The 26,264-nt window shown below is 58.0% G+C and overlaps 15 protein-coding genes across 15 annotated transcripts; 5 read left to right on the top strand and 10 right to left on the bottom strand.

Moving 5' to 3' along the window:
* Positions 1-37: 37 nt before the first annotated feature.
* VTJ04DRAFT_6150 (uncharacterized protein) lies at positions 38-1,016 on the top strand (the record flags this gene model as incomplete). The annotated part of the gene is made up of 2 exons (XM_069364342.1): positions 38-248; positions 508-1,016. The coding sequence occupies 2 exons, from the start codon at positions 38-40 to the stop codon at positions 1,014-1,016; spliced, it is 720 nt and encodes a 239-aa protein (XP_069218177.1).
* Positions 1,017-2,070: 1,054 nt separating this feature from the next.
* On the bottom strand, positions 2,071-4,432 carry VTJ04DRAFT_6149 (uncharacterized protein; the record flags this gene model as incomplete). The annotated part of the gene is made up of 2 exons (XM_069364340.1): positions 2,071-4,321; positions 4,380-4,432. The coding sequence occupies 2 exons, from the start codon at positions 4,430-4,432 to the stop codon at positions 2,071-2,073; spliced, it is 2,304 nt and encodes a 767-aa protein (XP_069218176.1).
* Positions 4,433-5,095: 663 nt separating this feature from the next.
* VTJ04DRAFT_6148 (uncharacterized protein) lies at positions 5,096-6,106 on the bottom strand (the record flags this gene model as incomplete). Its single annotated transcript, XM_069364339.1, has 1 exon — positions 5,096-6,106. One exon carries the CDS (start codon positions 6,104-6,106, stop codon positions 5,096-5,098), a length of 1,011 nt encoding a protein of 336 aa, XP_069218175.1.
* A 402-nt stretch (positions 6,107-6,508) lies between these two features.
* On the bottom strand, positions 6,509-6,748 carry VTJ04DRAFT_6147 (uncharacterized protein; the record flags this gene model as incomplete). Its single annotated transcript, XM_069364338.1, has 1 exon — positions 6,509-6,748. The coding sequence occupies one exon, from the start codon at positions 6,746-6,748 to the stop codon at positions 6,509-6,511; it is 240 nt and encodes a 79-aa protein (XP_069218174.1).
* Positions 6,749-6,882: 134 nt separating this feature from the next.
* Positions 6,883-7,940, bottom strand: VTJ04DRAFT_6146 (uncharacterized protein; the record flags this gene model as incomplete). The annotated part of the gene is made up of 3 exons (XM_069364337.1): positions 6,883-7,289; positions 7,435-7,621; positions 7,779-7,940. The coding sequence occupies 3 exons, from the start codon at positions 7,938-7,940 to the stop codon at positions 6,883-6,885; spliced, it is 756 nt and encodes a 251-aa protein (XP_069218173.1).
* A 635-nt stretch (positions 7,941-8,575) lies between these two features.
* VTJ04DRAFT_6145 (uncharacterized protein) lies at positions 8,576-10,309 on the bottom strand (the record flags this gene model as incomplete). Its single annotated transcript, XM_069364336.1, has 3 exons — positions 8,576-8,857; positions 8,912-9,448; positions 9,524-10,309. 3 exons carry the CDS (start codon positions 10,307-10,309, stop codon positions 8,576-8,578), a joined length of 1,605 nt encoding a protein of 534 aa, XP_069218172.1.
* A 655-nt stretch (positions 10,310-10,964) lies between these two features.
* Positions 10,965-11,237, top strand: VTJ04DRAFT_6144 (uncharacterized protein; the record flags this gene model as incomplete). The annotated part of the gene is made up of 1 exon (XM_069364335.1): positions 10,965-11,237. The coding sequence occupies one exon, from the start codon at positions 10,965-10,967 to the stop codon at positions 11,235-11,237; it is 273 nt and encodes a 90-aa protein (XP_069218171.1).
* Positions 11,238-11,264: 27 nt separating this feature from the next.
* On the top strand, positions 11,265-11,912 carry VTJ04DRAFT_6143 (uncharacterized protein; the record flags this gene model as incomplete). Its single annotated transcript, XM_069364334.1, has 1 exon — positions 11,265-11,912. One exon carries the CDS (start codon positions 11,265-11,267, stop codon positions 11,910-11,912), a length of 648 nt encoding a protein of 215 aa, XP_069218170.1.
* Positions 11,913-12,300: 388 nt separating this feature from the next.
* VTJ04DRAFT_6142 (uncharacterized protein) lies at positions 12,301-13,971 on the bottom strand (the record flags this gene model as incomplete). The annotated part of the gene is made up of 2 exons (XM_069364333.1): positions 12,301-13,445; positions 13,554-13,971. 2 exons carry the CDS (start codon positions 13,969-13,971, stop codon positions 12,301-12,303), a joined length of 1,563 nt encoding a protein of 520 aa, XP_069218169.1.
* A 1,799-nt stretch (positions 13,972-15,770) lies between these two features.
* VTJ04DRAFT_6141 (uncharacterized protein) lies at positions 15,771-17,813 on the bottom strand (the record flags this gene model as incomplete). Its single annotated transcript, XM_069364332.1, has 2 exons — positions 15,771-17,681; positions 17,739-17,813. 2 exons carry the CDS (start codon positions 17,811-17,813, stop codon positions 15,771-15,773), a joined length of 1,986 nt encoding a protein of 661 aa, XP_069218168.1.
* An 898-nt stretch (positions 17,814-18,711) lies between these two features.
* On the bottom strand, positions 18,712-19,053 carry VTJ04DRAFT_6140 (uncharacterized protein; the record flags this gene model as incomplete). Its single annotated transcript, XM_069364331.1, has 1 exon — positions 18,712-19,053. One exon carries the CDS (start codon positions 19,051-19,053, stop codon positions 18,712-18,714), a length of 342 nt encoding a protein of 113 aa, XP_069218167.1.
* A 130-nt stretch (positions 19,054-19,183) lies between these two features.
* Positions 19,184-20,063, top strand: VTJ04DRAFT_6139 (uncharacterized protein; the record flags this gene model as incomplete). Its single annotated transcript, XM_069364329.1, has 2 exons — positions 19,184-19,343; positions 19,405-20,063. 2 exons carry the CDS (start codon positions 19,184-19,186, stop codon positions 20,061-20,063), a joined length of 819 nt encoding a protein of 272 aa, XP_069218166.1.
* Positions 20,064-20,349: 286 nt separating this feature from the next.
* VTJ04DRAFT_6138 (uncharacterized protein) lies at positions 20,350-21,264 on the bottom strand (the record flags this gene model as incomplete). Its single annotated transcript, XM_069364328.1, has 3 exons — positions 20,350-20,979; positions 21,054-21,165; positions 21,227-21,264. 3 exons carry the CDS (start codon positions 21,262-21,264, stop codon positions 20,350-20,352), a joined length of 780 nt encoding a protein of 259 aa, XP_069218165.1.
* A 691-nt stretch (positions 21,265-21,955) lies between these two features.
* VTJ04DRAFT_6137 (uncharacterized protein) lies at positions 21,956-22,424 on the top strand (the record flags this gene model as incomplete). The annotated part of the gene is made up of 2 exons (XM_069364327.1): positions 21,956-22,211; positions 22,291-22,424. 2 exons carry the CDS (start codon positions 21,956-21,958, stop codon positions 22,422-22,424), a joined length of 390 nt encoding a protein of 129 aa, XP_069218164.1.
* A 594-nt stretch (positions 22,425-23,018) lies between these two features.
* On the bottom strand, positions 23,019-25,967 carry VTJ04DRAFT_6136 (uncharacterized protein; the record flags this gene model as incomplete). Its single annotated transcript, XM_069364326.1, has 1 exon — positions 23,019-25,967. The coding sequence occupies one exon, from the start codon at positions 25,965-25,967 to the stop codon at positions 23,019-23,021; it is 2,949 nt and encodes a 982-aa protein (XP_069218163.1).
* Positions 25,968-26,264: the final 297 nt, after the last annotated feature.

The raw sequence follows: 26,264 nt of genomic DNA, 5'->3' as shown, positions 1-26,264 counted from the left end.
TCCCAAGTTTATTCTAAATAATTAACCAGCAACAACAATGTCCGGCCCAACCACCGCCCGATTCCTCCTCACGGCCCGCGGCGGCCCGAGGATGGCCACGATGCTCCCCCGGCAAGGAGGGGCCTCCGCCTCCGCCTTGTTCACCACCTCCGCCCGCCGCGCTGGTGTCATGGAAACCATCAAGCAGAAAGCCCAGTCGGTGAATCGCGGTTTGGGCGACAAGGTCGTCGAGGGGATTGATGCTGGGGGTAAGTTGACACATAACATCTCTCTCACTCTCATCCACGAGTTATCATGCTGGGTTTCTTCTGTTGGGTGTTCACTTGTTGGGTTCATACACACCCCCTTACCTACCGACTCACTCATACATACCTATCCCTTAATCGATTGGGATGAATTGATCATGTATCAAGCCCATCCTCCTCATACTATATACCATCTACCCACTGCCCCAACTCCCTTCCCCTCTTCACTCTCACATCGATACTAACAACCCCCCTCCCTCAGCCGCCTACGCCGACAAAATCAAACAAGCCACCTCGTCCTTGACCGGCCAATCCACCGGCACCGCCTCCAAACTTGAAGGCGAAGCCAAAGGCAAAGCGCACGAACTCGCCGGCCAAGCGCGCGGCCAGCTGCACCAAACCGCCGGCCAAACCCAAGGCAAAGCCCACGAACTCGCCGGCGAATCCGAGAACCTGACCAACCGCGTGCGCTCCGCCGCGTCCGAAGCCACCGGCCAAGCGCAGGGCAAAGCCCAAGAACTGGCCGGCGCGGCGCAGAGCGCGCTGGATTCGGCGCAGGACAAAGCCGGCGATTTCGCCGCCGGCGCGCAGCAGGCTGCCGGGGAGGCGTATTCCTCCGCGAAAAACGCCGCGAGCAACGCGGCCGGCGCCGCGCAGGAGATCGCGGGCCAGGCCAAGGGGGAGGCGAGTGAGGTGGCCGGGGATGTAAAAGGTAAAGCGGCCGAGGGGAAGGGGAGGATGAAGGGGAAGGCGAAAGAGAAGGGGTTTTAATTGGAAAGAAAAGAGGGTTCTGGTGTGAGAGGATATGTAGGATATAACTAGCATGCTACATGGTAGGCGTTTAGGTGTTTGGTAATGCGATAGCTTCAGCCATGGATTTTCATTTCACATCTCCGTCGCTGGGTAATCAGGTCGACCGTCGACAGACATGTCGATGATCCATATACACACATCATCGCAAAACATCCAACACTTATCATCACACACAGAGAGAGGCAGCTCACTCACAGATGGACATCTCAACACCATCACGACAGAAAAGAAATGTCCCAACACCACAACCCCCCCGAAACTCCGTAAGACAATCCCATCTCCCCGCCATCCAAAGACAGCAGGACCACGACAGGGCGGAGTCGAGGCAGAGCATTTGGTCAAAACGCAGAAAGTCAAAAAGTGGTGTCGGCCGGGACAGGACACGGCTAGGGATCGAGGAAGATCAAGAAACAGAATGCACACCCAACCACCAACAAAACCTGCCAGCGACGGTGGCATCTCTTCGTCTTCCTCTTCTGTCTGGTGGATTCCCATCATCGCCCATGTCGCCGTTCCCATGTATAATCTCCCGCTCGGAATACAGAGCTGGATCAAGGATGGATCTCGCCTTGTGCTCCACCAAGCCGTGCGGGTTGAACTGTCGTAACATCTCATCCATGGGGATGTGATGTGATGTACTTGAATGGGGAAACAGAAGTGAAAAGAGAGGGATGGAAAGAAAAAGAGAAACTGAGCCCTGAGCAGACGCGCAAGACCCAGGTAGGGGGGTAACCCACAACATCATATCCGTTTCGTGCTGCTTGTTCACTGCTGCTAGACAAGACAGATATTAGTTAGTACCACAGGGGAAGAAATATCCCAGCAGGCGTGTCCTTCCACAACCCGTTGTCGAGAGACCGGATAAGTGGCATTCCAACTCCCCCCACGCCGTCAACGCTCAAGTCAACTCCCAACCCTCCCAGCGCGATCCCCAACTAGTAACTCACAACCTAACTCAACCCCTTCCTCCTTCTCTTCCTCCTTCCCCTCACAAACCCCGGTAGGAGTCCTCCTAACCCTCCTCAAAAAACACCCTCTTCGCCCCCCTCTCCCTCTCCTTCTCCAACTGCTCCAGCTCCCGATCAATCTCCATGATATCCATCAACTCCTGCTCAATGTCCCTGCTCTCGGCGTCGAACCCGTCATCGGGCTGGTCCGCCGCCAGCTCCAGATCGTTAATAAACATCAGTCCCTGCTGCTGGCTCGCCGGCGCTGATCCCAGCATTGCCTCGTCCGGGATGGTCTCAAACGACGATCCTCCCACACCAGCGTGCTGCTCAAACACCCCGCTCCGACCGCTCGTCCCAGCAGCGGCCGCAGACGTGCCGCGAGGCTGGAACAGACGGCCCGTGCTGACGCCCCTCGCCTGCCTGGGCTGGGAGAAGCTCATGTCGAACGAGGTAGTTTGGCTGCTGATGGGCTTGTCGCCGCGCGAGTAGGCAAGGATGGCCTTGGGAGGACCGGGTTCGAGGCGGGCCTTCTTGCGGCCGCCGAGGAGGCGGGTGGTCAACGACGTACCCTCGTCGCTTTCGTGGACAAACGAGAGGCGGGTTTCGGACCGGATGAGGACCTCGACGGGGAGACCTTCTGAGCTCGGTTGCTGGTTCTGCTCAGACGCAGTCCCGTTCGAAGCAGCAGCGCCCGCGGTCCGAGACGACGTCTTGGGAATGGCAACCGCGCCGGTGCAGCGCTCGCCGAACAGTCCAAGACCAAGATCGGTGAGGCGGATCATGCGGGTAGGCTGGGCGCCGCTCCAGAGATTGACGCCGCCGCCGACGGCCCGGCGGAGCTGAGAATCCCAGAAGCGAGAGATGATGGGAATCACGGAGACGATGGGGTCCACCCCACCAGCCAGCCACAGCACGGCGCTCTCCTCGCCAGGCCCAGCCGCCTGCGTGGGCAACCGAGCCACCGAGATGCCGCCGCGCACAGCCGCAAGCTTGTCCACGCCACCTCCCAGCCCGGCCAGCATGGCGTCGCGCCTCGTGTGCGGCGTCATGGGCGCAAACTCGCCCGGTGGCGCCGAAGCCTTCTGGGTGACAGGGTTCCGAAGCGGGCTGGTGCCTTCCAAGTGTCCTGACACACAGAAGGCCGTGATACCTGAGCCGCGGAGGCCCGTGTTGGCCTTGCTAAAGAGGCTGTTATTACCCGTCGACGGACTGGCACCGTCGACATCCCAAATTCCCCACTGACCATCGGCAAGAAGGGCCAGGATGGCACGACCCTGGGCAATCCACTCAGCAGCGACGATGGGTTTCCTCGCCGTCGACATGGACGGGCCGCGGGCAAACGGCGGATAGAGCGACAAGAGCCAGGAGCCCTGGGTAGGGAACGGGCCCTCGGAGGCGTCATCCGACGGAAGAGCGGCGGTGGCGTAATCGTAAATGCGAACGGCCTGCGAAGGAGTGACTGTGAGGAGCTGAGTGAGGTGGGTGGGGTTGAACGAAAGGCCGGACAGCGGTGCGGGTAGGTATTCCGTCTGGAAAGGCTCGACCCGGTTGACGGTCCCGGGCTTAGCATCGAGCGTCACGTCCCAAAGTCGAAGCGTTCCACTGGCCTCGCGAGAGTGCGCCGCAACGATGGCTCGCGCAGGCGGCGCAGCCTGCGCAGCAGAGCGCTCCACCGACCGACTCCGAGACCCGGGCTTTGGCCTAACCAACGAGATGGCCAAGCCACCACAAGGACGGTTTTGACCGGTCAGCAGGGTAAGCGTCTCCCCCCACGCGCCGGTGCCTGCATTTCCGGCAAACAAATTCTTGCGCAGTTCCGGGCGCTCCTTGCTCTCGTGCGACGGAGGCGTCAAGGGAAGGGTAACCACGTAAACATCGGACGTGGTGGCGCAGGTGACGGCGAAGACCATCTTGGTGGCGAGGATCTTAGCCCCGGTCCAGGCGGCGTCGTCAGGGTCGCAGAACGGCATGGGCAGGACGGCGATGTTCGCGACGGCAGTTCCCAGGGAGAGGTCGAGGGTTTGAATGATGTCAGGCACGGCGGCATCGGCGGTTGGTTGGTCTTCGAACTCTGGCTTGTCGACGAATGCGGGAGCCGGCGCCTCGTCGTCAGAGTCGATGATTACTACCGAATCTTCGGTGGAGGAGCCGTTCCTCTTGTCGGCGACGGGCTTCTTGGGGGGCTTCAGTCTCCTTCCGCCACGCCACACGACCGTGACGCCGTTGTCGTGGGCGTAGAGGAGGATGGTGGCGCCCTGGGGAGAGCGAACGGGGTATGTCTTGGCATCGTATATCCGGCGGTGGAGGAAGTATCTGGGCCGATTTTAGTCAGTCGCTGGCGCCTTGAGCTGGTCGGTGGTCCTGGACATACGTATGTTGTGTGTTTTGCGGCGTGCGCCGCGTTCTCGGGGTGAGCTGCTGCATTGCCGCGGTCGGGCGGGTAGGATGGTTGGATGGAAGAGATGGCGATTCAATCCAACTTCATTGACGCAAAATCAGAGAGATGTAGAAGAGATATGGAGGCGGAAATGGAGAAATGTGTCGGGGCGAGTGGAAATCGAGGCCCAATGGCTGGAGGATGGAAGATGATGGAGGCTGGGGGTTGATGGTTGTAGCGTCGAATGTTGAGGATAAGCTCCCAAAAATCGTTGCCGCGTTTGACTTGTCCAGCGATCGCGACGGGCGTGGAGCTTGGGCCGGCAACTAAACGCGCTAGCCCTAGTTTGGATTAGCGCATTGTACAGCGATGACAACTGACAACCCTAACCCTCGATATCAAACATCAGCGCATCAACACCAAGAGTAGATGAAGGACGGAGACAACAGTTACAAAGCTACAAAACGGTCTGGTTAATATTCATTAAGTGCCATATCACAGCTAATGGACATTCAGTCCATTCACCCTGCTTCTCTCGCCTCCCAATTGACTGGCAGGTTAAACAACAAAAACACAACAGACTCAACACACCCCGTCTGCTCTGCTCGCAATAAAGTATTTAATAGACGTAGCTCTTTTCTGCCATACACAACAACCTCTCGCCTCTGGGTATCATCCCCCTCCCTCCCAGCTCCCCTATCCCCACCTCATTACCTGGTCGGACTAAGCGGCCGATTAAACCCACCCACGCGATTCATATACTGCCTGTACTTGGTCTGCTTCTCCTTCCTCGCAGCGCCGACATTATTCCCCAGCACTTTCTTTCCTTTTGTGCTCCCAAACCCGCCAAATCCCATCATCGCCGCCATGTAGTCCAGGCCTTCGTCCTCTACCACAATCTCCTCCTCGTCTTCATCCATCGGGTCCCCTCCGTCGTGGTCGTCAAACCGGTTGTCGCGTGACGGTGACCGGCCGCGGTCTTGTTGATTATGACTGTGGTCGTGTTGTGGGTTTTCCGGGCCGTTGCCATGGCTGTTGGTGCGACTGTGATTGCTGCTGTTTCCGCTGGGGGGTTTGACTTTAAACGACAGCCCGGTCGAACCATGACCTGGCTGCGATGGCGGCGCAGCAGTGGTTGTAGTCGTCGTCGTAGCAGCAGGTGGCTTGGTGCGCGTAGGAAGCGCAGCCTCGCCCGCCTCCCTCTCAAAAACACCACCGCCACGAGGTTTCGGGCTGGCAGAGCGACGAGCCGCCGGTTCTGTTGATCCGCGGCGGAATGCATCATCCCGCTGCTCCACCTCACCGCGAACGCTCCTATCCCCGCGCTGCTTTTCAGAATCCCCATCCCGACGCCTGCGATCGCGGTCTTTTTCGGAATCGCGGCGATCACGGTCATACCCCCGATCCCGATCCCTCTCGCGGTCACGATCACGATCACGTCCGGGAGAGCGCGAACGTCTGCGATCGGCCCTGTCTCTGTCTCTTTCTCTGTCTCTGTCCCTGTCTCGGGAGCGTGAGCGTGAGCGGTACCGACGGTGGTCGCGGTCGCGGTCCCGTTCCCTGTCCCGGTCCCGATCCCGATCCCGTTCTCGGTCGCGATCTCTGTCTCTGTCCCTGTCTCGGGCGTGGTGGCGTCTGTCGTCGCGCTCGCGTCGCCTGTCTTTGTCGTAATGGGATCGGTCGTCCCCGCGGCGGGAGTAGCCGTCCCGTCTGTCGGCCATGGTGTGGTCGTGAATGTGGTGGTGGTGGAGCGGAGAGATGTTGTTGTGGTGATGGGATGTGTTGATGTTTGGATCAATGCAGAGTGGAAACGGGAAACATGCATGACGTCTTTCAGGAAATTTCCATTCAGGCTCCAGACTTCAGGCTCCAGGCCCAGGTGCGGCTGAAATGAGGCGGCGACAGGGGTTGTCTGGCGGCCGTTTGTGGGTCCGTCCTCCACTGAAAGCCCCGCGGAGTGGTTCATCCCGTCGAGTTGCCTCTCCAAACACTGAATGGAGCTTAGGTTCCAGCTGTTGCATCACCTGTCCTGGAGCAGCGAATTCACGGAGATGTAGAGAAGTTTGTTGTATAGAGGATGGTACACCCGCAAAATAATATAGAATAGGGAAACATGGTTGCCATCAAATCTCATCCTCCTCCTCGTCAAAATCATCCTCCCTCCCCATCTCGTACAAAATCCTGCCTCCTTCCCCTCCGCCCACCTCCGTCTGCGCATCAAAATACGGCAACACCACCCCCTCACGATCCCTCCTCTGCTTCTCCGTCAATCCCAAATCAAACGTCGTCTCGGGCATCTCCTCCCCTTGCTCCTCCTCCTCCCCCTTCTTCTTGACGAACTCGGGATGATCCGCCAACAACATGGCTGTCAACCCACCAGTTTTCCTCCCTCCTCCTCCCACAACCACCTTTGCACCAACACCACCATCACCACCAGTTGTAGTAAGAGAAGGAACAAGAACAAACCTCTCCCCCACCACCCGTCCACTCCTCCTCCTCACCTCCATCTCCACCACCACCCCTTCTTCCTCTCCTCCTCCTCCTCCTCCTCCCCTCCTCTCTTTAATCCCAACCAACACCCCTCCCTGCCCTCTCTCAACCCCCACTCCGGCTCGGGCAGGCTCCTCTCCCTTGCCTTTTTCGCCTCAATCTCGTGCCGGAGACTCGAAACCCGCAGCACCGCCGTGGCGAGGTGGGTCAGCAGCGCGAGCGGGTCGGGGGTGTACACTCCTCCGCCGCCGGCAATGGTGGAAGAAGGGGAAGAGATGGTGGAGGGGATGTCGAGATGGTAGACTGCGACCAGGGAAACGGAGGGGTGGGGGAGGATGGCGGAGAAGAAGGCCGGGAGGAGGTGCGGGTGGGTGAGCAGGAGGGGGTTAAGGGTGTCGATTAGGATGAGGGATTCTGATAGATTCGGGGTGGTTAGTTCAGAGAGTTTGACATTGCCATGACTAGTTTTATCCGTATCTGGCTTGAGATGAGGCGGATCAGGGTAGATAGATAGATGTAGGAACTATGACGACATGGATTGAACAAAAACATAACTTACTTTGACTCTGGCTCTGACTTTGACCCTGCCCGGCCTGCGTTGTTGAAGAAGAAACCATCTCCACATGGCCCGCCACCTCCCTCACGAGCACATCCAACCCCTTCCCTCTCGCCTTGACAAACGCATCAGCCAGCGCGGGCTTCTTGACAGTCGCATACGATACATAAACAAGTTTCGCACGCTCGGCCTGTAATAAACCAAGATCGTCAGTGTCTGCATTCCTTTCCTTGACTTGGTATATAGATACCGATATGGTAATGTTTTGTCCGGCACGAAGTGTGGGGAGTCATTGAAGAGAGAGAGAAAATGAGAGTGTGAGAGAGAGTGAGAGAGAAAGGACCTGCCTTCGCCCGGCGCATAAACTCCCCCAGCACCGGCCTCGCGCTCTGCTCCAGCGTGTCCAGCACGACCGTCAGCGGGCTGGCGCTGTCGCGAAGGCTGAGCAGCTTGTCCAAGAGAAGCAGGCTGTGGGCGCGTTTGTGTGCTTGTGCGGATGGTGGTGCCATTTTTTTCCTTTCCTCCTCTATTTTTGTCCTTTCGGGTTGATATGTTTGACCAAACTTGTCAGACTAGGGGGATGTTGTTCAAGTTCTTTTTAAAAGCTTGAAAATGTTGTTGACAAGTATTTTCAGAGGAATAATACAAGGGTGGATGGTGATGTGAGTGAGAAGCGGCTGTGTCATTACGTGGGGTTGAAATGTCCGCTGCATCTCCAACTTCGAGGTTTTGTGTGCTGCTTGGGGCCCACTTGACTTACACCTGCTCCCTCCTCTCAACACCATCCGCAAAACCATCCCAGACACAACTCACACCATCACCATCAGTCAAACTGATCTGGTCAAGAAACCAAGGCTTGTACTCATATTCAGCCCTTTCATCCCCGCCAAACGCAGATGAGGGTATCATGTTCGTAGACACCATGTAATAAGCCCAATCCATCATGCATCCCGTGTCCCGGCCAATGTATCCCCTGAACCTGATGCGATGAACCAGACCAGAAACAAAAACATAGAAAAAAGCCCGATCCCAACCCCATCCCATCCATCCCGATACTGCCATGCCCACCCCATGCAAACTGTACAAAAAACACGAATCAAAAGCAACAGAAAAGAAATGCATCCCACGTCCTGTCCGAGGTCCCTCAACCCGACCTCTTCCGTTTACCACACATCTTCACCTCCACAGCAACATCCCCCTTCTTCCTGCCCCGGGTCTTGGCCTTCTTGGGCTTCCTCTCCTCCACCTCCAGGGGAACCCCGTCGTCCCTGGCGACCCGGGGACGCTTGCGCAGGCGGTACCGACCGACCTGCTCGGACTGCTCATCGCCCTCCACCGTCGCCGCCGCGGTCGCCATGTCCTGCTGCTCGGGCTCGCTCGTTGCCGCCCGCTTCCTCTTGGCTGCCTTGGGCTGCACCGCCGACGTCTAATCGGGCGAGGCATCCTGGTTGGAGGCGGAGGCGGTTTCGGCGGCGGGGGCGGTGGTGACTTCGGTGGCGGCCGCGGCGACGACGGTGGCGTGCTGCTGCTGCTGCTCAGCAGCGGAAACGACGGCATCCTCCGCCACGACTGCTGCCACACGACGGGCCTGCTGCGACTCCTCCTCGTCGGCAGCGGCGGACTGGGGACCCTGTTCCCGGGCCGGCGCGGACACCGACGACGACGACCCCTCGGCAGCCGGGTCAACCTTTTTGGCGACCGGGTCCGGGAAGGGAATCTCCCAGTCCTCCTCGAACCTGTCGCGCAGGTACCCGTCGTAGTGGCCCCGCTTGTGCTTTTCGTGGGCCGTCCAGGCCTGGGCCAGCCACTCCTCGTCGTGCTGGCCCAGGCGGATGCCTTCGCAGTAGCGGGCGCAGTCGTGGCGGAAGTTGTCGTCGTTCCGCAGGGCGACGGTGTCGGGGCAGGCGTCGGGGGTCCCAGCGGCGAGGATGGGGGTGCCGGCCGGGAACTTGGCAAGAACTTCTTGCCGCTCCTCGGCGCTGAGCACCTCCCACGCCATGGGGTGGAGGAGGATGGCCTAAAAGAAAAAGAAAAACAAATGTTGTTAGTTGGAGAAGAATATGTGAGAAAATGAGAAGCACGAGAGACTTACCCGCAAATCAGCGTGGCCCAAGGGAGATTTCTCGTTGGTCCACACAAACGGACCCTCCCACTTGCGATCCTTGGCTGTCTTTCTGGGCGCCGGGGCGGGCCGGGTCCGCTTGGTCGGTTGGATGTCTGCGGTGTCGGCCTTGCGCTTTTGGGAAGCTGGCTGAGGGACGTTGCAGGGAGCGGCGGCAGAGTCCTTGGTTGCTGTGCGGCGATTGGGGGCTGTCTTTGCCCGCCCCGTGGCCCGTGTCTTGGTGCGCTTGGTGGGCTCCTGGTCGTCGGATGGGCTGTTTGGTTCGTGGTTGGCGGCTTTGTCTGTTGGGGTTTGAACTTGGATGTCGGTGGGATTTGCGGATTTTTCAGGGGCTGGTCCCTTGTTGGGATCCTGTGCCCCTGAATGGATGGTGGTGTTTGAAATTGGCTCCTCTGTTGAGCCATCTGCGCCAGAATGACTATCCATGGTGTTGGTTGGTTGGCCAGCAGTGCCGGCTGCTTCATGAGTGGTGTTCAGGGGGCCGCTGGAAGTGGCCTGGCATGTCGAGGAGGCGGTCTGTGGAATATCCACAACAATGGTCTGTTCGGCGGCAGCAGAGTCAACCTCCTGGCCCCCTCTTTGACCGACCGGCGGGAGGGAGACCATGTCGGAAGACTGGTTCTCGGCGGAAGTTCCAGGGGCGACTTGAGGAAAGGCTCCGGGCTCGAGGACTGGAGAGGTCGGGACGGCAGATGGTCCAGCCGTGGTGGTCTTGGTAGGGGAGGGGAGAGGGCTGGTGCATCCGCTGGTGGCCATTTTGAATGGATATGCGAGTGGTTGTTGTGGCTGTTTGTGGCCAAAGAGGAGTTGAATGGCGAAGGACAGAAATCAGGCGGATCCAACAAGTAAGGTATGACGTGAGGTAGGTGAGTGAGGTGTGAAGGGCGAGGAGAACTGTGTGTCAAAGCGTGGGATGGAAAGTTGAGTGTGAGCTGACAAATTTGTGGGAGTGAGAAAGTCACTTGTTCAGAAGCAGTCTTGTTCAGAAATCGTGTGAGAAAAGAAGAAGAAGAGGGAAAGAAAGGCGAGGAAGGAAAGAAAGCGTTGGGGACTGAGTAGTCGTGAGTTTGGTGGGATACGGGGTAGGGCTCATTGAGGGGCAACCAGGACAATAGAAACAATGGGAATTGACCACAGGACGAATTGGAATCTCAATTGAGGGTCAAATTGAATAGTACATTTTTTGGTATTGTGCGAGGTGGTCCAGGCTCAATGTGCTGGTCGAGGTGATTTGAGAGCAAGGCTGAACAAGAAGTTGCGGGCAGCTTGGACAGAGACAAATCGCCCGGCCACCAGATTGGCCAGCCTCGTGCGACAGGGATCATGGACCCACATGCAGGGGTTCTGCCAAGCCAGAGCCTCAGGTCCCTCGCGGGAGCTGCATCCACTGAAGACCCGATGAACCAGTTCCATGACATCGACGTGTCTTGATATCCAACATCACCTCGCAACACCAACTGCCCAAACTCTGCCCGTGCCCATTGCGCATACTTTGTCCCTTTTTGAAGCTCCCTATTTTGACTGGGGCCTTCTCTGGCAATTCCACGTCTACCATTCCAAAGAGCTGCCTATTGGTGACGACACAAGCCAGAAAAGCCACGTTACGACGTTACAACAACTCGACCACTCCTCATCCATAACCACCATCACCACTTCCGTCGCCAGCCTTCCCACACCTGGATAACCACAACCCCCCTCAGCCACCACCACCATGATCCGCTCCACCCAAATCGCCAGGCTAGACGGCCTGATGCTCTGCGCCTCAGTCGACGACTCCGAAACCGAGCACGCCCTCTCCGAAGTCAAGTCCCAAATCAAGCTGATCCTGCGGCGGCTGAGCCGGACCTCGGAACCCCAAGCCTCCATCGAATCCGGGCACTACACCTTGCACTACCTGATCCAATCCGACATCGTCTACCTGACCGTCACCGACCGCTCCTACCCGCGCAAGCTGGCCTTCACCTACCTATCCGACCTGGCCGGCGAATTCTCCCAAACCTACCCGCCGCAGCAGCTGCTGAGCCCCGTGCTGCGCCCTTACGCCTTCATGGAGTTCGACACCTTCATCCAGCGCACCAAGGCCACCTACAGCGACGCGCGCGCGACCCAAAACCTCGACAAGCTCAACGACGAGCTGCGCGACGTGACCAAGGTCATGACCAAGAACATTGAGGATCTGCTGTACCGCGGGGACAGCTTGGAGAGGATGGGCGAGCTGAGCAGCAGGTTGCGGGATGACAGTAAAAAGTATCGCAAGGCGGCGGTCAAGATTAATTGGGACCTGATGCTCAAGCAGTACGGGCCGTTTGGGGCGCTGGGGTTTATTATGTTGGTGTTTTTGTGGTGGAGGTTTTTCTGAGAGAAAGAGAAAGGGGGGGCTTTGGAGTTAGGGGGCCAAGCGGGTTGCCTTGATGATGATGATGCTGGCTGTACACTTTATGTCTCTACCTATGTATATGATGCGCCTAATACCAAGGACTACGATGCTGACGGATGACCATTATCATCGTTTTTCTGCCACCTGCCCGCCCTTACTTCTTGACTCCGTCCCATTATCCCTTCTATGTCGGTAGATATGCAGGTAGGTAAGGTAGGTATCCTCTCCTATGATAAACACATCCAACTCTTTCCCAACTCCTTCCCAACCAAACGCCATCCCCCCAAAAGTCCCATGCCAGCTCTCCCCAACTCCCACCCCACAAAACAACAACCTAGGTATGAGCGCAACCTAAACACTTCCTCAACCCTCACATAACCACACACCCGCCCACCGCCTCCCCTACCTTCCCCGCCAAATCCTTAATCGGCGGCACCGGCAGCGCCGTGTGGTACCACTCCAAATGCCTCTGCAGCGCCTCCACATCCTCAAACACCGCCTCCGCTTCCTCCCGCACATACCTCATCTCCCCGGCCCCCGCGGCGCCCTCGTCCAGGTAATACGTCTCCTGCCCCGCGCTTTCCTCGTCATCATTATTATAGTCGCAGTACGGACACATCAGCGGGGCCTGCCACATCCCCGGGCCGGGCGGGGCGTGGTTGGCGATGGCGACCGGGGGAAAGACGACGGTTTTGGCTTCGTTGGTCTCGGCGCTGACACCGCGGGATTGCCAGTGCGGATAGCCCGTGACGGCGGTCGGGGGGAGCGGGGAGCGGGACGAGGGGACGGTGAGGAGGTCCCGCCAGACGATGTAGCCGGAGCAGAAGTCGCAGACGAAGGCGGCGTCGTGTTGGATTATGGATGGTTGGGTGGTGGTGGTGGGTAGGTTGGAGAGGTTGGGGGCGCGACGGAGTTCGGGGGGCTCGTTGAGGTTGTCGTTGTTATCGCCGCGGAGGACGTGGAACCGGCCGACCTCGTTGCAGGTCGGTATCAATGCCTCGAGGCTTCCTATCCTTCTCAACCCTTCTTCTGGCCGTTTCCCCTTGGGATCATCAGCGGCATGATCCGCCCCGGCTTCTCCGGGTAATGCCTCGGTCCCGTATAACCGCCCGCCCATCTCATACCCACCACCACCACTACCAACACCACCAGCCCCTTCCCCCTCCTGCCCAACAACAACACCAGCACTCGCCCTCTTCCATGCCGGCGCCTGGGCCCTCTCCTTCTCCCTCCTTGCCTTCTCTGCCTTCAACCGCTTCTGCTCCCTGCGGACCAAAAACGCGCCCAAACACCGGCCCCCCTCCGGCGACGCCTCGGCATCGGCGGCGGCCGTGGTGGCCGCAAACACCCGCCCCGCGGCGCGGCACTGGGCGCGGTGGAGCAGCCGGCGCAGACGCAACGTGTCGTGCGTCCAGGCCGGGTTGATGGGACCGCCGGTTTGGGCCCAGGCGCGGAAGTGCGAGAGGTGGGCTTCGAACTGGGTGAGGAGGTGGGAGAGGTGGTGGAGGGAGTCGGCTATTTTCGGGCTGGTCAGTATTTTTTAAAATATCATTCAAATAGGGTGATGAGATGAGAAAGGGATGGATGATGGATAAATAAACAAATGAATGAATGAGAACCTACGAGTCCGATCATGCTCGTAATACCACCGCCCATTCACCAGCTTGCCCAAAGCCTGGAAATCCCGTTTGGCCTCGTCCAGCGCATCTTCCAGCGCGCGGGTCTGCTCGAACTCGTCGGGGCCCCAGTGGCGCTTGTCGGCGAACATAAGAATGCGCAGGGCCTCGTTCATGCAGTTGGCGATGGACGCTAATAGGGTTCCGACGGTTTCGGTTTGGTGTGATGTCGGTATTTGTGACTGACGGCGATGGTGGTGGTGGTGGTTGGCTGGGTCGGTGTCGTCGTACCATTGTGCTGCTGCTATGGGATTATTTCCTGTGGTGGTGTTGGTGTTGCTGGGTCCGGCGATGTTGCTCCCGCCGGTGAAGGTGAGGGGGTTGGGTTTCCTCTTGGCGCGGTTGCCGCCGAGGGGGGTGCTCATCTCAGGTCCCGTCTGGCTGTTGTGGATGTTACAGGTGTTGGTGGTGGTGGTGTTGTTGTTCAAGATGTGGCTGTCTTATTCGATGCCTTTCCAAATGCACACGCGCCGGGAGTCCGGACTCCACTGGCTGAGGCCTTAGGCCTAAGAGTTGTGATAAGAGATGGACTGTCGGAGACTGAGGTGCTGAATAAGCTTCAGACTTGAAAGGGGAGTTGAATGTTAGTTCGTTATTCCCTCTGGATGACAGGATGCCGGATGGGTATCTCAGGAGTGAAGCTTTGTCGTGAAGTTCTGGGTTCAGAGCTGTCCAAGGTCCAGGATGAACAAAACAATCCAGTCCATCCAATGTTTGCTGAGGTGTGCCGTGCGTGTCTTCTTCGTAGGTTGCCAGTCAAAACCACCAGCCTCAACCCGGCAGGCTATAGGTCTGCATCAACAACCCGAACCCGGCGGGCATCAAACTGGTTTTGTATCCGTTGGATCTGATCTGAGCTGGCACACAAACACAGCCGGGCTGGTGCTGTCGATCTGGCGTGTGAGAGAACACGAAGGGTCCCCGTCAAGGTCTAGCCCAGGACAAGGTCTCTGGCACTGAGTGGAAGCACAAGGTTGTCTTGGCGGGGTCTTCGGACAGGGGAGTCCAGGCTTGGTTTAAGGTTGAATCCGGAAGGTTGTCGGCGTCTTTTTGGCAGTTGATGCGGCACAGCAAGGCCTTGAAGATACTCCGTAGGACTTGGGTTGATGTTCCATCCAGGTTGCTCGAAAATAGGGGCAAGGTTGTCTGTATGTACATACGTACTAGTATTATTCCCCCATATCTCAAGAGGTTCCTCCGGAGTAATACCCGATGGTGGTCTGATATTGAAGCGTCACTCCCTGTCATATGGATCTTGAAAGACCCGAGATCTTGACATAAAGCTAAAAATGATAGCATAACGACGCAGCATTACGTATCCATTGTCGGTATATCCCACCAACAAAGTAAAAAAAAAGCACTCGACATACTTGACAGCAGCTGCAGCGCCGAGCCCAATCCTCGTCTTTTCCCAACCCCAAACCACACCAACCAGCTTTCCATCCTCCCAGTTGGCCAAGCAAGGAAATCCGGTACTGGACAAACCCCAGTCCGGACAGCTTGCTGTAAACGGAAGCCTCGGGCATGCTTGTTTGAATGCTCAATCCAGAGACAGCACGCTTCAAAATCCTCGAAATCCCCTTTGCCAGTGTACGAAATTCATCAGGCACATAGTAACCCCAGCTCGCAAACGGTCAAATAACACCCCGCCCCCAACCCCCCTCCATTTCCATCCAGACAAACCCAAAAAGGGGTGCCAGCCTGGCGCTAAGATCAACAAAAGATCCGACCCGGATTCTGCCCATCCATCTCGGGTCGGCAATGCCGTTCAGCCCTACGGAAAGCCAGGGAGGCCAGAACAGGGTCATCATGCATGAGCTGTTCCGGCTGCAACCTCTCTGCAACCTCTACTAAGTAAACTTCTTAAACTCTTATCCCACGGACCTCAACCAACCTCACAGCCTCACGCAGGATGGAACAGTACTTTGGAGCTGGGCTAGACTGGGCGGGGCGGGGATTTACTCCGATCGTTGAACATACGAAGCTGGTACAGTTGGTAGGTACCTGATACTTCGGTACATTCAGGAAGGTTAATAGTTCGATATTTTTATTGTACATACATACCGACTACCTAGGCAGGTAGAATGTGTTCTTGGAGAAGAAAACAAAAATAGGTGAACCTCTAACCACACCATCATCCCCTCTACAGAGTACCAGTAACACTCTACCTCCTCTTCGTCGCCTTCTGCTTCTCCGCCCCCGTCGCTTTGACAGCACTTCCCTCCTTCTCTTCCTTCTCCCCCACCTTCTCAACCTCCTTACCCTCCTCCTTCTTCTTCTCTTTCGTCTCCTCCTCCACATCCTCCCCGCCCTGCCCAAACTCATTCACCCGCGAATAATCCACCTTATAAATCCACCTCTGATACAAATACACAAAGAAAATGACATCATCCCGCAGCGTCGCCAGCCGGTGCAAAAACGGCATCTTGATCGTAAACGCAAACAAGTCATCAATGAAAGTATTCAAAAACTTGTACATCATAGCCTTGGCCGGCATGTGCGCCACGCTCTTGAGCCGATAGTTGATGTACAGCGACGGCACCATCATCAGGAACCCGTACGCGTACACGGACCCGACCAGCGTCGAGATGACGTACGAGTACCACGACTTGTGCGACTCGTAGACCAGCGAGTAGACGGCGTACGCGATCAGCAGCGGGACGGCCGCCATGTACATGTACCGGAACGCAATCTCGTCGTACTCCTTGGTCTTCTCCTCGGTCTCGCTGAGCTTGTGCGTGTCCTCGAAGGCGATGCGGTAGGGGATCAGCGAACCCGGCGGGGCGGGGCGCACGCGCACGTGCACGACCGTGGTGATCTTCCACAGTTCAATAAGGATGCCGACGGCCTGGCCGCCCAGAATCATCCAGCTCGTGTTCTGCGACTGGTCGAGCAGGTACAAGAAAATAATGGTCTGCATGAGCACGTTGGCCAGGATGGACCGCAGCGAGATGCCCACGTTGTCCTTCTTCTTGCGGTAGTGCGCAATGTCGGACCCGAAGGCCAGCGTCTCGAGCACCGTGTGCGCGATGCTCACGGCGATGGTGACGCCCAGCAGGATGGGGTTGGTGTCGATGAAGATTTCTTTGATCATTTCGATCTCGGTGCCGTCGCCGCCGCCCGGGAGCGAATGGCCCCAGGCGGCCTGCCGCGCGGCTTCCTTGCTGTTGAGGTCGATGGTGGCCATCATCTTGAACTTCCAGTCGGAGAGGTTGTTGAGGTCGATGCGGATCGGCACCGTCTTGACCGTGTCGTTGAGCAGCGTCATTTGCGACCGCAACTGCCAGAAGGTGTTGACGAAGAGGATCGGGTAGTACCACGAGTGCTGGCCCGTGCCGTCGCGTGCGCCGGTGGCCTCGAGACGGAGGAATTGGCGGACCGCCGGAGGGGTTTGGGCGATGGGGATGATGCCCGAGTTGGGGATGAAGGAGAGGGAGATGTTGGGGTGGTAGTAGTTGCCGATGATGGGCCCTGTGTGTTGGGGCTCGTCGTCGGCGGGTTCAGTCTCCTCAGGGGAATCGGTCAGGAGGTTCCTCGTCTTGAATTCCTTCTTCTTGGGGATGTACTGGGTGAGCGGATAGACCAGATGGTAGGCCGAACTGGGGTCGTATCCATCTTGAGTAGGATCCAGCTGGGCGCCGGTCAGTCCGACGTAGAAGTGGCCCCAGAGAGTTCCGTTGTTCTGAACCGAGGGCGGGATGTTGATGGTGCCCTGGACGGTGCGCGTGTCGGACCAGTTGCCGATGCGGAACTGCTTCTCGCGGAGCACGATGGCATCCTGGGGAACCTGGTTGAGCGGGGTCAGGTGGAAGGTCGGGGAGACGGTCACGACGACGTCGACGGCGCTGTTGTCGGGCCAGATGGGAGCGACCAGCTGAGGGATCTGGCTGTAGGAGGCGCCCTCGTTGAGGCGCGCGGGGCGTTCGTGGTAAGGAGGGATGAGGGACGAGGTTGCGACCTGGGCCGTCTTGCCGTCGGGGGTGCGGACGGTGGTGGTGGCAGGCATGAACTGCTTCATGACGAACTGCATGGCCATGTAGATGGCGACGAACTGGAAGACGGTGCGGAATGTTGACTGGCATCGAGTCAGCTAGTTGTGTAGGTAGACTTGAGACTTGGAGAGAGGACGCACTCCCAAACCGCCCTGTTCCTGCTGGCGCTGCTGTTGGGCAGGCCGGGGGCCTGCGCCCCTATTTGGCTCTGGCATTGTGTGTCTTTTCTGGAGTTTGCGTTGATCTGGGAATCAGCGCTGGGTTGAGATGCGGCTCAGGCAATGTCGCATCCTGAGCAAAATCAGAGCAGAGAAGCTGAAGCTGGAAATGCATCTCTGGCCGTTCCCTTGGGCCGCACCCGCGTATCGTAATTACAGCTGATGATGTAAGATACCGTATCATGTGGCCATCTCTGATCCAAGACCCCAGAGCTCCGGACACATTGCCAAACCATCATCAGCTGAGGGATACTGAGGTGGGCAACAAATAGATTACACATGCAACATATTGAGTGGAAGCTATCCCCTCCCCCCCTGAAGCTTCTGCAAACTGGCTATCCGTCTGAACATGGGCTGCAGGACAGCGGGATGCGGCCCGTTCCCAGAATTTCGGTTCTTTATTCACTGGCGATGCTTAGCCCAGGTACAGATGCATTCCACCTGTCCTGGAAGCCAGCAGAGGGGTACTCCGTAGACTCGACGCTCTGCATATTGTTTGACCTTGGAACATACAGATGCCACCCCTGATCTAGCCTTACACTTCCTGGGCCTGCATGTCTCTTTTTACCTGCAGCATGGGAGGTACACCGCCGTGTATCTGACCAAGGTCTGAGTTCTGACTTATTGACCATCCCGCTGCTTCGTGGCCCTCGGTGGCGGTGGGGTGGGCAATTATGTCATAGCGGCCGCTCCGGCTCCAGGGTCCACCGCCAGAGAAGTGGGACACATGACTCAATTGTCATCTCTGATGGGTTTATCTGCAGCGAGCACCGAGAACTTCCAAGGTTACCGCCAACAGGGAGTACCCCGTCATTCTTTTTCCGCTGGAAGCCGCTGATTATTTTCTGGTTTAGCTATTTTTCTGTTTCGAGGAGGAGGAAATTCACTCCTTCACCTACCTTTTGGCTTCTATATCAAGACTCTTGGGCTCAAGTCCCTCTCTTTGCTCTACCATATAGACTGGGACTTGCTTGGCTATCACCTCGCTTCTCGATTCTTGCTGACTTCTACTACTCCCCGCCAAAACCTGAAACCCCTCCTCCAGCTCTCTGTCCAACAGACCGACCTCGACTCGGAGGACTATTGACCACCATTGCTGTCCCCCCGACCAGACAGCGAACCAGCGAGCGCCTACAACGTGGCACGGCCGGGGTGATTTGGGATCAAGTGACTTTGAGCCACGGCGCACTCGAGTGACGCGGGACCTTTGTTGTCGCAAGGAGTGTTCAGTGTACATACATATAGACAAACGGACAGCCAGCAAGACAGCCAAACTCTCCGTACCTCGCTCTCGACGGAATCTAGCACATCTCTCTCCCTCAAACACTCAACCTCCCATCTCTCCCGCTTTGCAGTAGCCAGCCACAATGACCAACGGCACCTCACCGGCAACCAACGATGGCGCCGCCGCGCCGAAGAAGACCAAAATCTGCGTCTACTGCGGCGCCTCCACGGGCAACAAGCCCGAGTACATCGAGGCGGCGCGCGCTCTCGCCCGGGCGATGGCTGCCAACAACATCTCTCTTGGTTTGTTCCTCCCAACCACACACCCACCCTCCTCTCTGCTAACTTTTTTCTCCTCCTCCAGTCTACGGCGGCGGCACGGTCGGCCTGATGGGCGAAGTCGCCAAAACCCTCGTCTCCCTTTCCGGCCCGGACTCGGTGCACGGCATCATCCCCGAGGCGCTGGTGCGGTACGAGCGCGATCCGACCTACCGCTCCAAGGCTCTCGTCAACAACGGTAACGGGACCAACAACAAGACGACCAACGGAACCAGCGCAAACGGCACCGCCACCCCAGATAGCAGCAGTAAAGAAACAGCAACGGCACAACAACAACAACAAGAAGAACACCTCCCCGTCCCCGAAGAAGCCGTCTTCGGACGCACCACCATCGTCAAGGACATGCACACGCGCAAGCGGCTCATGGCGCAGGAGGTCATCGAGGGCGGCCCGGGGAGCGGGTTTATCGCGTTGAGCGGCGGGTACGGCACCGTCGAGGAGCTGTTTGAGACGGCGACGTGGAACCAGCTGGGCATCCACAACAAGGGCATCGTGCTGCTCAACATCAACGGGTTTTACGACGGCCTGCTGCAGTGGATTGATAAGAGCGTCGAGGAAGGGTTTATCCACGGCAAGAACAAGCATATTCTTGTGGAGGCAAAGACGCCTGAGGAGGCGATCCAGGCGCTGAGGGATTATAAGGTCTCCGAGGCGGTGTATAAGTTGTCGTGGGGGAATCAGTAGATGGTTAAGATGGGAGGGGGTGGCTTTGTTTTGGAGTTGTGGAGTACAATAGACTTGTTGTTGTTGTTGCAGTAATTGGGTTGGAAAACTGAGAGAAGTATAATCTCTCTCGCCCTCTCATTGTGGTGTTCGTGTGCATGATGTCTGTTTCATTTCCCTTGCCTTTGTTGGTCCTCATCCGGGCTGAGATATCACCTTTCTCACCACAATGGGAGGCAAGGTGTGTACCTAAATAGGCAAGGATGTTTTACACCTCACAACTTCTTCTCTCCTCTCCTCCTTCTCTTCACGGATCAACCTCCATCGTCTCCCCCGCCGCAGCGCCGCCGCCCTCCTTATCATCCGCCACGCTCTCTATCCACGCCGCCACTTCCTGCCCATCATACACCTTGAACGGCTCGACCCCCTTCCCGGCCACGCCCGCCACGCCCACGCTCGTGTTATCCACCGTCAGCTCGCGGTCCTGCACCAAACTCTCCTTGAGCGCCCGCAACCCGTGGCGGATGAGCTCCTCGCGGTCGCAGTCGGCGAATTTGTCCAGGTTCTTCTCGAGGTACGTCCTTGCCATCTGGGACCGGGCGCCGATGGCGAAGGCCACCATCTCCTCGGTCATGCCGCTGGGCTGGAACTCGAAGAGGTGCGGGCCGTGGTCGTCGACGCCGGCGACCAGCAAGCCGACGCCGTAGGGCCGCTTGCCGTAGTGCTGCGTGTTGATCTGCGCCTTGCTGCCGATCATGTCGACGAGGGTGCGCACGGGCATGCTCCGGCCGTAGGTCAGGCGGTGGGCGAGGCACTGCTGCTTCATGAAGTTGGAGAGGACGCGGGCGTCCGAGGTCAGGCCGGCGATGGCGATACCGACGTGCTCGTCGATGGGGAAGAGTTTCTTTTGGTAGGAGGAGAGTTCTTCGGCGTTGCGCTAGAGGGGGTGGGGGAGAAGGGATGTTAGTTGGGTTGGGTGGTTTTGATTGGAGTCGAGAAAGAGGGGCGAACCTTGATTGCTACCAGCACGACGTGTGTCTTGCTGGCGATGCCCACGACGACGGAGCCCTGCTTGACTGCCTCGGCTGCATACTCGACTTGGAATATCCGCCCTTGCGGGGAGCTGGGGGAGAGAGGGGTGTTAGCGGGTGGTGGTCGAGTGAGGTTCTGGTGGAGGGGCTTACAATGTGACCGAGTCGTTGTCGTAGTTGTTTCTGAACATGGCGGCGTTGGCAATTCAGTCGAGGGGATTGTGGTGTCGGTGGATGGTCGAGGCCGGGCTGGGAAGAGGTGAGGTGCAAGAGAAAAAAGTGGTTGATGGCGGGTAAGGTACCTCTGAATTGGGAGCTGCTGTGTGGTTTGGACTGGCCAGGCAGCTCCAAGCTGCGTCGTCTCGCAGGCAAGGCGGGAGGTGGTGGTGGTACGTACCTCCGCTGTCACTCGATAGATGCAACTCACCGGTACATGGATGGGCCTAAACTATGAAAGGAATGGCGCAGCGGGCTGGAGACCCACCCCTGGCCAGGCTGACGGGACAAGGCCGGGCCTGATGTGGGTCCACTCGTCCAAGCTGGTCCAAGTGTCGCTGCTTCGCCGTCATGGCCGCGCAGCCGCTGCCGCCATCCCAGAACCATCCACTCCAACAACACCCAAACAGTGAGAGGAACAACGACATCACCGCCGTAAACAGAGTCGCCGGCGAGAGACAAACTCGTATCTCCAGCTAGAATTACATCCAGCGATACCACCACCAGAATCGCACCGAACGACATCACCAACCGGATCACCGAGACCAGCCTCCTCGTCACCACCTCAACTCCCGATCCACCACCACCACCACCACCATCTCAACCACCCACCCACCCACCATATAGAAAGACCGAGGAAAGAAAGAAAGACAAAAAACCGCCACAATGCCACAAGCAGGCCTCAAAACCATCATCGCCCTCTCCTTCGTCCTCGCCCTCGGCTTCCTGCTCGTCATCCTGTCCTGCGCCCTCTGGCACTCATACTACCCGCTGCTGGTCGTCGCCACCTACGTGCTCGCCCCCATCCCCAACTGGATCTGCGGCCACTGCGCCAACCCGGACGATTTCGTCGAGAGCTCGGGCACCGCCGTCCTGGACCTGGGCCGCTTCTGCACCGGGTTCTTGGTTGTGATGGGCATTGGTATGTTCTTGTCCTCTTCTTGCAAGGGAAAGTAATGAATTTGGATGATGTGCTGACTGTATATGTGCGTACGGTTTAGCCCTCCCCGTCGTGCTCGCCCACTCCAACATCATCTCCATCCCCGCCATGATCATGTCCGTCGCCGGCGGCCTGCTCATCTACGGGACGATCATCATGTTTACCATGTTTTTCCAAGAAGAGCAGGAGTTTTAGACAGGCAGGCATTGGCAGGGATGAAAGTGACCGTGTGATGACAGGGTTGTAGAGACCAACTTGCGTGATATGGTCAGGTCACGTCAGAAGGGAAGGATTCGGCTTTCGACACACGGATGGGTACGCGGTGACGACAGTGTTTCGGGCGGTGTATTACCCGGTCGGTTCTTTTGATGTACAACCAACTGCGTGCGCTACTGGAAACGCGCAACGGCTGCGATGGATAGGGCGGGCGGGAAATGTTTTATCTAGGTATTGGGGGTCTCACACGGACAGAGTCCCGGGTTTTGGAAAGGCGTATTGATATTGACACACAACGAGCGCTCGGCGCGGGAACATGGAGTATGTCGGGTTTGATGAAGCATTTTTTCTCTAACCCTCCGTCTATTCTTGAATCATTTTCCCCGTTGTGTTGAAAGACATGCTTACAGCCGCCCGTGTGAGTGTGTATATCCCCGTGTTGAACCAACCCCAAGGCATCCCATCTCCAGAACCAAACGTGCCAGCCGGAACAACACCAGTCTTATTTTCCTCTCCTTCCCTCCAACCATCACATCCCCCAGACAAACCCAATTACACAATATATGAGCCAACTCAAGCCCCTTTAAACACTCCCAACGGCCCCGCCAACTTGACAAACATCTCCTCCCTCTCTCCCTCCGGCGTGCTGAGGATCGTCACGGCCCCTCCCGCCCCTACCCGCCACACCTCATTCACCACCCTCTTCTCCTCACCACCGCCCCCTTCATCGGTAACCACCACCACTTGCTGTTCGTCATCCCAACGAAACAGGCTCCGGATGGTCACGCTCCAGTCCCCGCGGCCCGTTGCGCACATGTACCCCACCACGCCGGAATACAGGCTCCGTTCGCGGTGGCGGCCTTCGATCTCCCGCAGGATCTCGCAGCTGCGTTTCTTGGGCGCACCCGTCATGCTGCCGGGGGGGAGGGACGCGGAGAGCACGTCGAGGCCGGTGTATTTGGTTTTCTGTTTCTTCTCCTTCTTGTTGTTGTTATTGGTGGTGGTGGTGCCGTTGGTGGTGTCGAACCTCCTCCTCTTCCTCGCCCTCTCGCCCGTTTCTTCTTCTCCTTCTCCTTCCCCCACAACACCACCCCCATCATCATCATCATCACCAGAACCCCCCTCCGGCAACCGCCCCTCCACAACCGTAATCATCTGAAACACACTCTCGTACTCCTCCACCCTCAACAAATCCGGCACGCTCACTCTCCCCGCGCCACAAACACCATGCAAATCATGCCGCACCAGATCCACAATCATCAGGTTCTCCGCCTCCTCTTTCGGAACGTGCAGGATGCGTTCCGCCTGCTCCAGCGTCGCGGCCGTCGTGATGCCGTCACCAGTGGAAGATTTGCGCACGGTGCCCTTCATCGGCCGCATCTCGCACACCCCGGCCCGGGAGAAGGTGAGGAAGCGCTCGGGCGAGGCAGAGACCAGCGTCGCGCTGCCGAGGCGGAGGTAGGAGGCGAAGGGCGCGGGTTGGGTGTGGCGGAGGGTTTTGAAGAGGGTCCATCCCGATGAGGAAGAGGAGAGAGAGGGAGGGGAGAGGTCGTTGCCGTCGAGGTTGTTGTTGTTGTTGGCGGTGGTGGTGGTGGTGGTGGTAATTGGGCGGAGGATGGTCGTCTGCTCGGTCAGGCACAGCTCATACGAATCGCCTGCCGCGATGTATTCCTGGCAGGCGCGGACTTTGGATTCGTACGCGGCCGGGTCGGGGGTTGTGATAGTTGGACGTGGCGAAGGGGAATTGCCGTTCTTGAGAGGGGATGGTGTGGGTTTGAGGTTGCGAAGGAGAGCTGCTGTCGAGTTGAGCCATGTGGTTTTGTCCTCCTCCTCCTCCTCCTCCTCGCCGTTCACTGTATCTGAGCAAAGCTGTTGGATGTGCATCACCTTTTGCGCGTGGTCGACCACTACGCTCCGGGTCACCCACGCCAGCGAGACATCAGGCCGGTGATGATCCCGTGGCTGATCCAGGGGGATGCCAATGTCGTGCAGTCCTTGCTCGTATGTAATATAGCCCATGAACCCGCCAACAAAAGGTGTCGTGGACTCAGGCCCAGCAGCGCCGGATGGTAATCGCCGGGCTTCATGCAGTGCCGCGATCAAGCCCCAGATGCCGCCGTACGGTGCGAGGGAGACCTGTTCGGAACGACCACCGCTCTCTCCCCCTCGATATCGGAGCGTGGCATACCCGTCCCCGACGTGATGCTCGACCCGCAACGCTCGGTCCACGCCGACGGCAACGATGCTGAACCTCCCTCGCACATCGGCCCTGGACGCGGCGGGCGAGGCGTTGGCCGAGTCGAGAAGGATGCGTTCTTCGCTCGCGTCGTCGACCGCCTCGACGATGTCGGGAACCTCAACCCCCTCCGGCAGCGGCACCGTGACGGATCGCAGGGTAGGGTTGGTCCCGACCACCTCGAACCATCTCCTCTCCGACGACGACGGCGGCAGTTGAACCGCCAGTTGGGAAAGCAGACTCATCTTCCTCGCCGCCCTCGCCAGCGCCGGGCCATCTCGCACCACCGCCCTCCCCCTCTTCTCGTTCCACCTCTGAGCCGCCCGTAACCAGTTCAGAATCACCTTGTTTCCTTCCGCTTCAGTGCAGACCGATTCCGGGTGATACTGCAATCCCCAGAACGGCTTGGTGCGGTGTCTGACGGCCATGAGAATCCTCTCGACAACACCACCGCTTCCGACGCCGCCCAGGCCATCCTCATCATGCCTCTCCTCCACCCACGCAAGCGGCACCAGCTCAGGACACCTCCCCGTCGGCTGGAACCTGGTCCTCCCACTCTCCCACTCCGCCAGGGGGATCTCGTCCTGCCCAACGTCGCCGCACAAGCTGTGATACAGCGTCGCCTTGAACGGCCCAACACGGCGAAAAATATCCCCCCCTCCTCCTCCTTTTCCCCCTTCCTCTTCTGACGGAGAAGACAGCCCGCAATGCCCTACCCCCCTCACCATCCCATGCAACCCCCTCCTCAACCTGCCCACCGTGCCGCCAAACGCCGCCACCAAGCTCTGGAACCCAAGACACACGCCCAGCACCGGCAGCAGATCCTGCTCGGCGAGCTGCCAGACCAGCCGCATTGCGCCGACGTCGACCGGGTTGGCGGGATGGCCCGGCCCGGGACCGCAGACGAGGGCGTCGTAGCGCGCGAGCTCGCGGGCGAGGAGGCGCGGGGAGGGCGTCGTCGTTCTGTTTCTACTCCTCGTTTTGGTGGCGCTGGTGGTGTGAGAGCCATTTTGATAGCAGTGACCGTTGATGCTGCCATTGCCGTTGACCTTCTTGGCATTGTCATTGGCATTGTGATTTTTTATCTTCTCCTCCACCCTCCCATCCTCCTTGTCGTCCTCTTCGACAACCTCCTCCTCCCCGTCGACAACATCCTCCTCGAAAAGCAGCGGATCGTCAATGCGCAAGACAAAAACGTCGGCGTCCAACAGGGTGGCGAGCAGCGAGGTGATGTTGTTGGAGAAGGAGTCGTAGGCGTCGAGGAAGAGGATGCGGGGGCGGGGCATTTCCCTTTTCCCAGAAAAAATATATTTTTATTTTGTTTGATCCGATGCCGCCCGCCACCGATGTGCTGCTTGATGCAGTACTGCGTTATGCGATGCAGTCGGTCGGTGGTTGCTGTGTAAGCAGGTAATTTGGGATGTGAGTGAAATGTCTGTTATTATGCAAAAAGAAATTTCCCGATTGAGTAAATTTAGAATTAAGAAGATGAATGATACACAACAAAGGGGATTGTCAAGGCCAAAACCTTGGGATTGTGGTCATAGTTGTATGAGTAGCTAGACCGGCCGGTGTCGGTTATT

The sequence above is a fragment of the Mycothermus thermophilus genome, assembly GCF_041956435.1.
Source record: "Mycothermus thermophilus strain CBS 625.91 unplaced genomic scaffold VTJ04scaffold_4, whole genome shotgun sequence".
In the NCBI taxonomy this organism is placed as follows: Eukaryota; Fungi; Ascomycota; class Sordariomycetes; order Sordariales; family Chaetomiaceae; genus Mycothermus; species Mycothermus thermophilus.
This window is presented reverse-complemented; position numbering and strand designations above follow the sequence as displayed.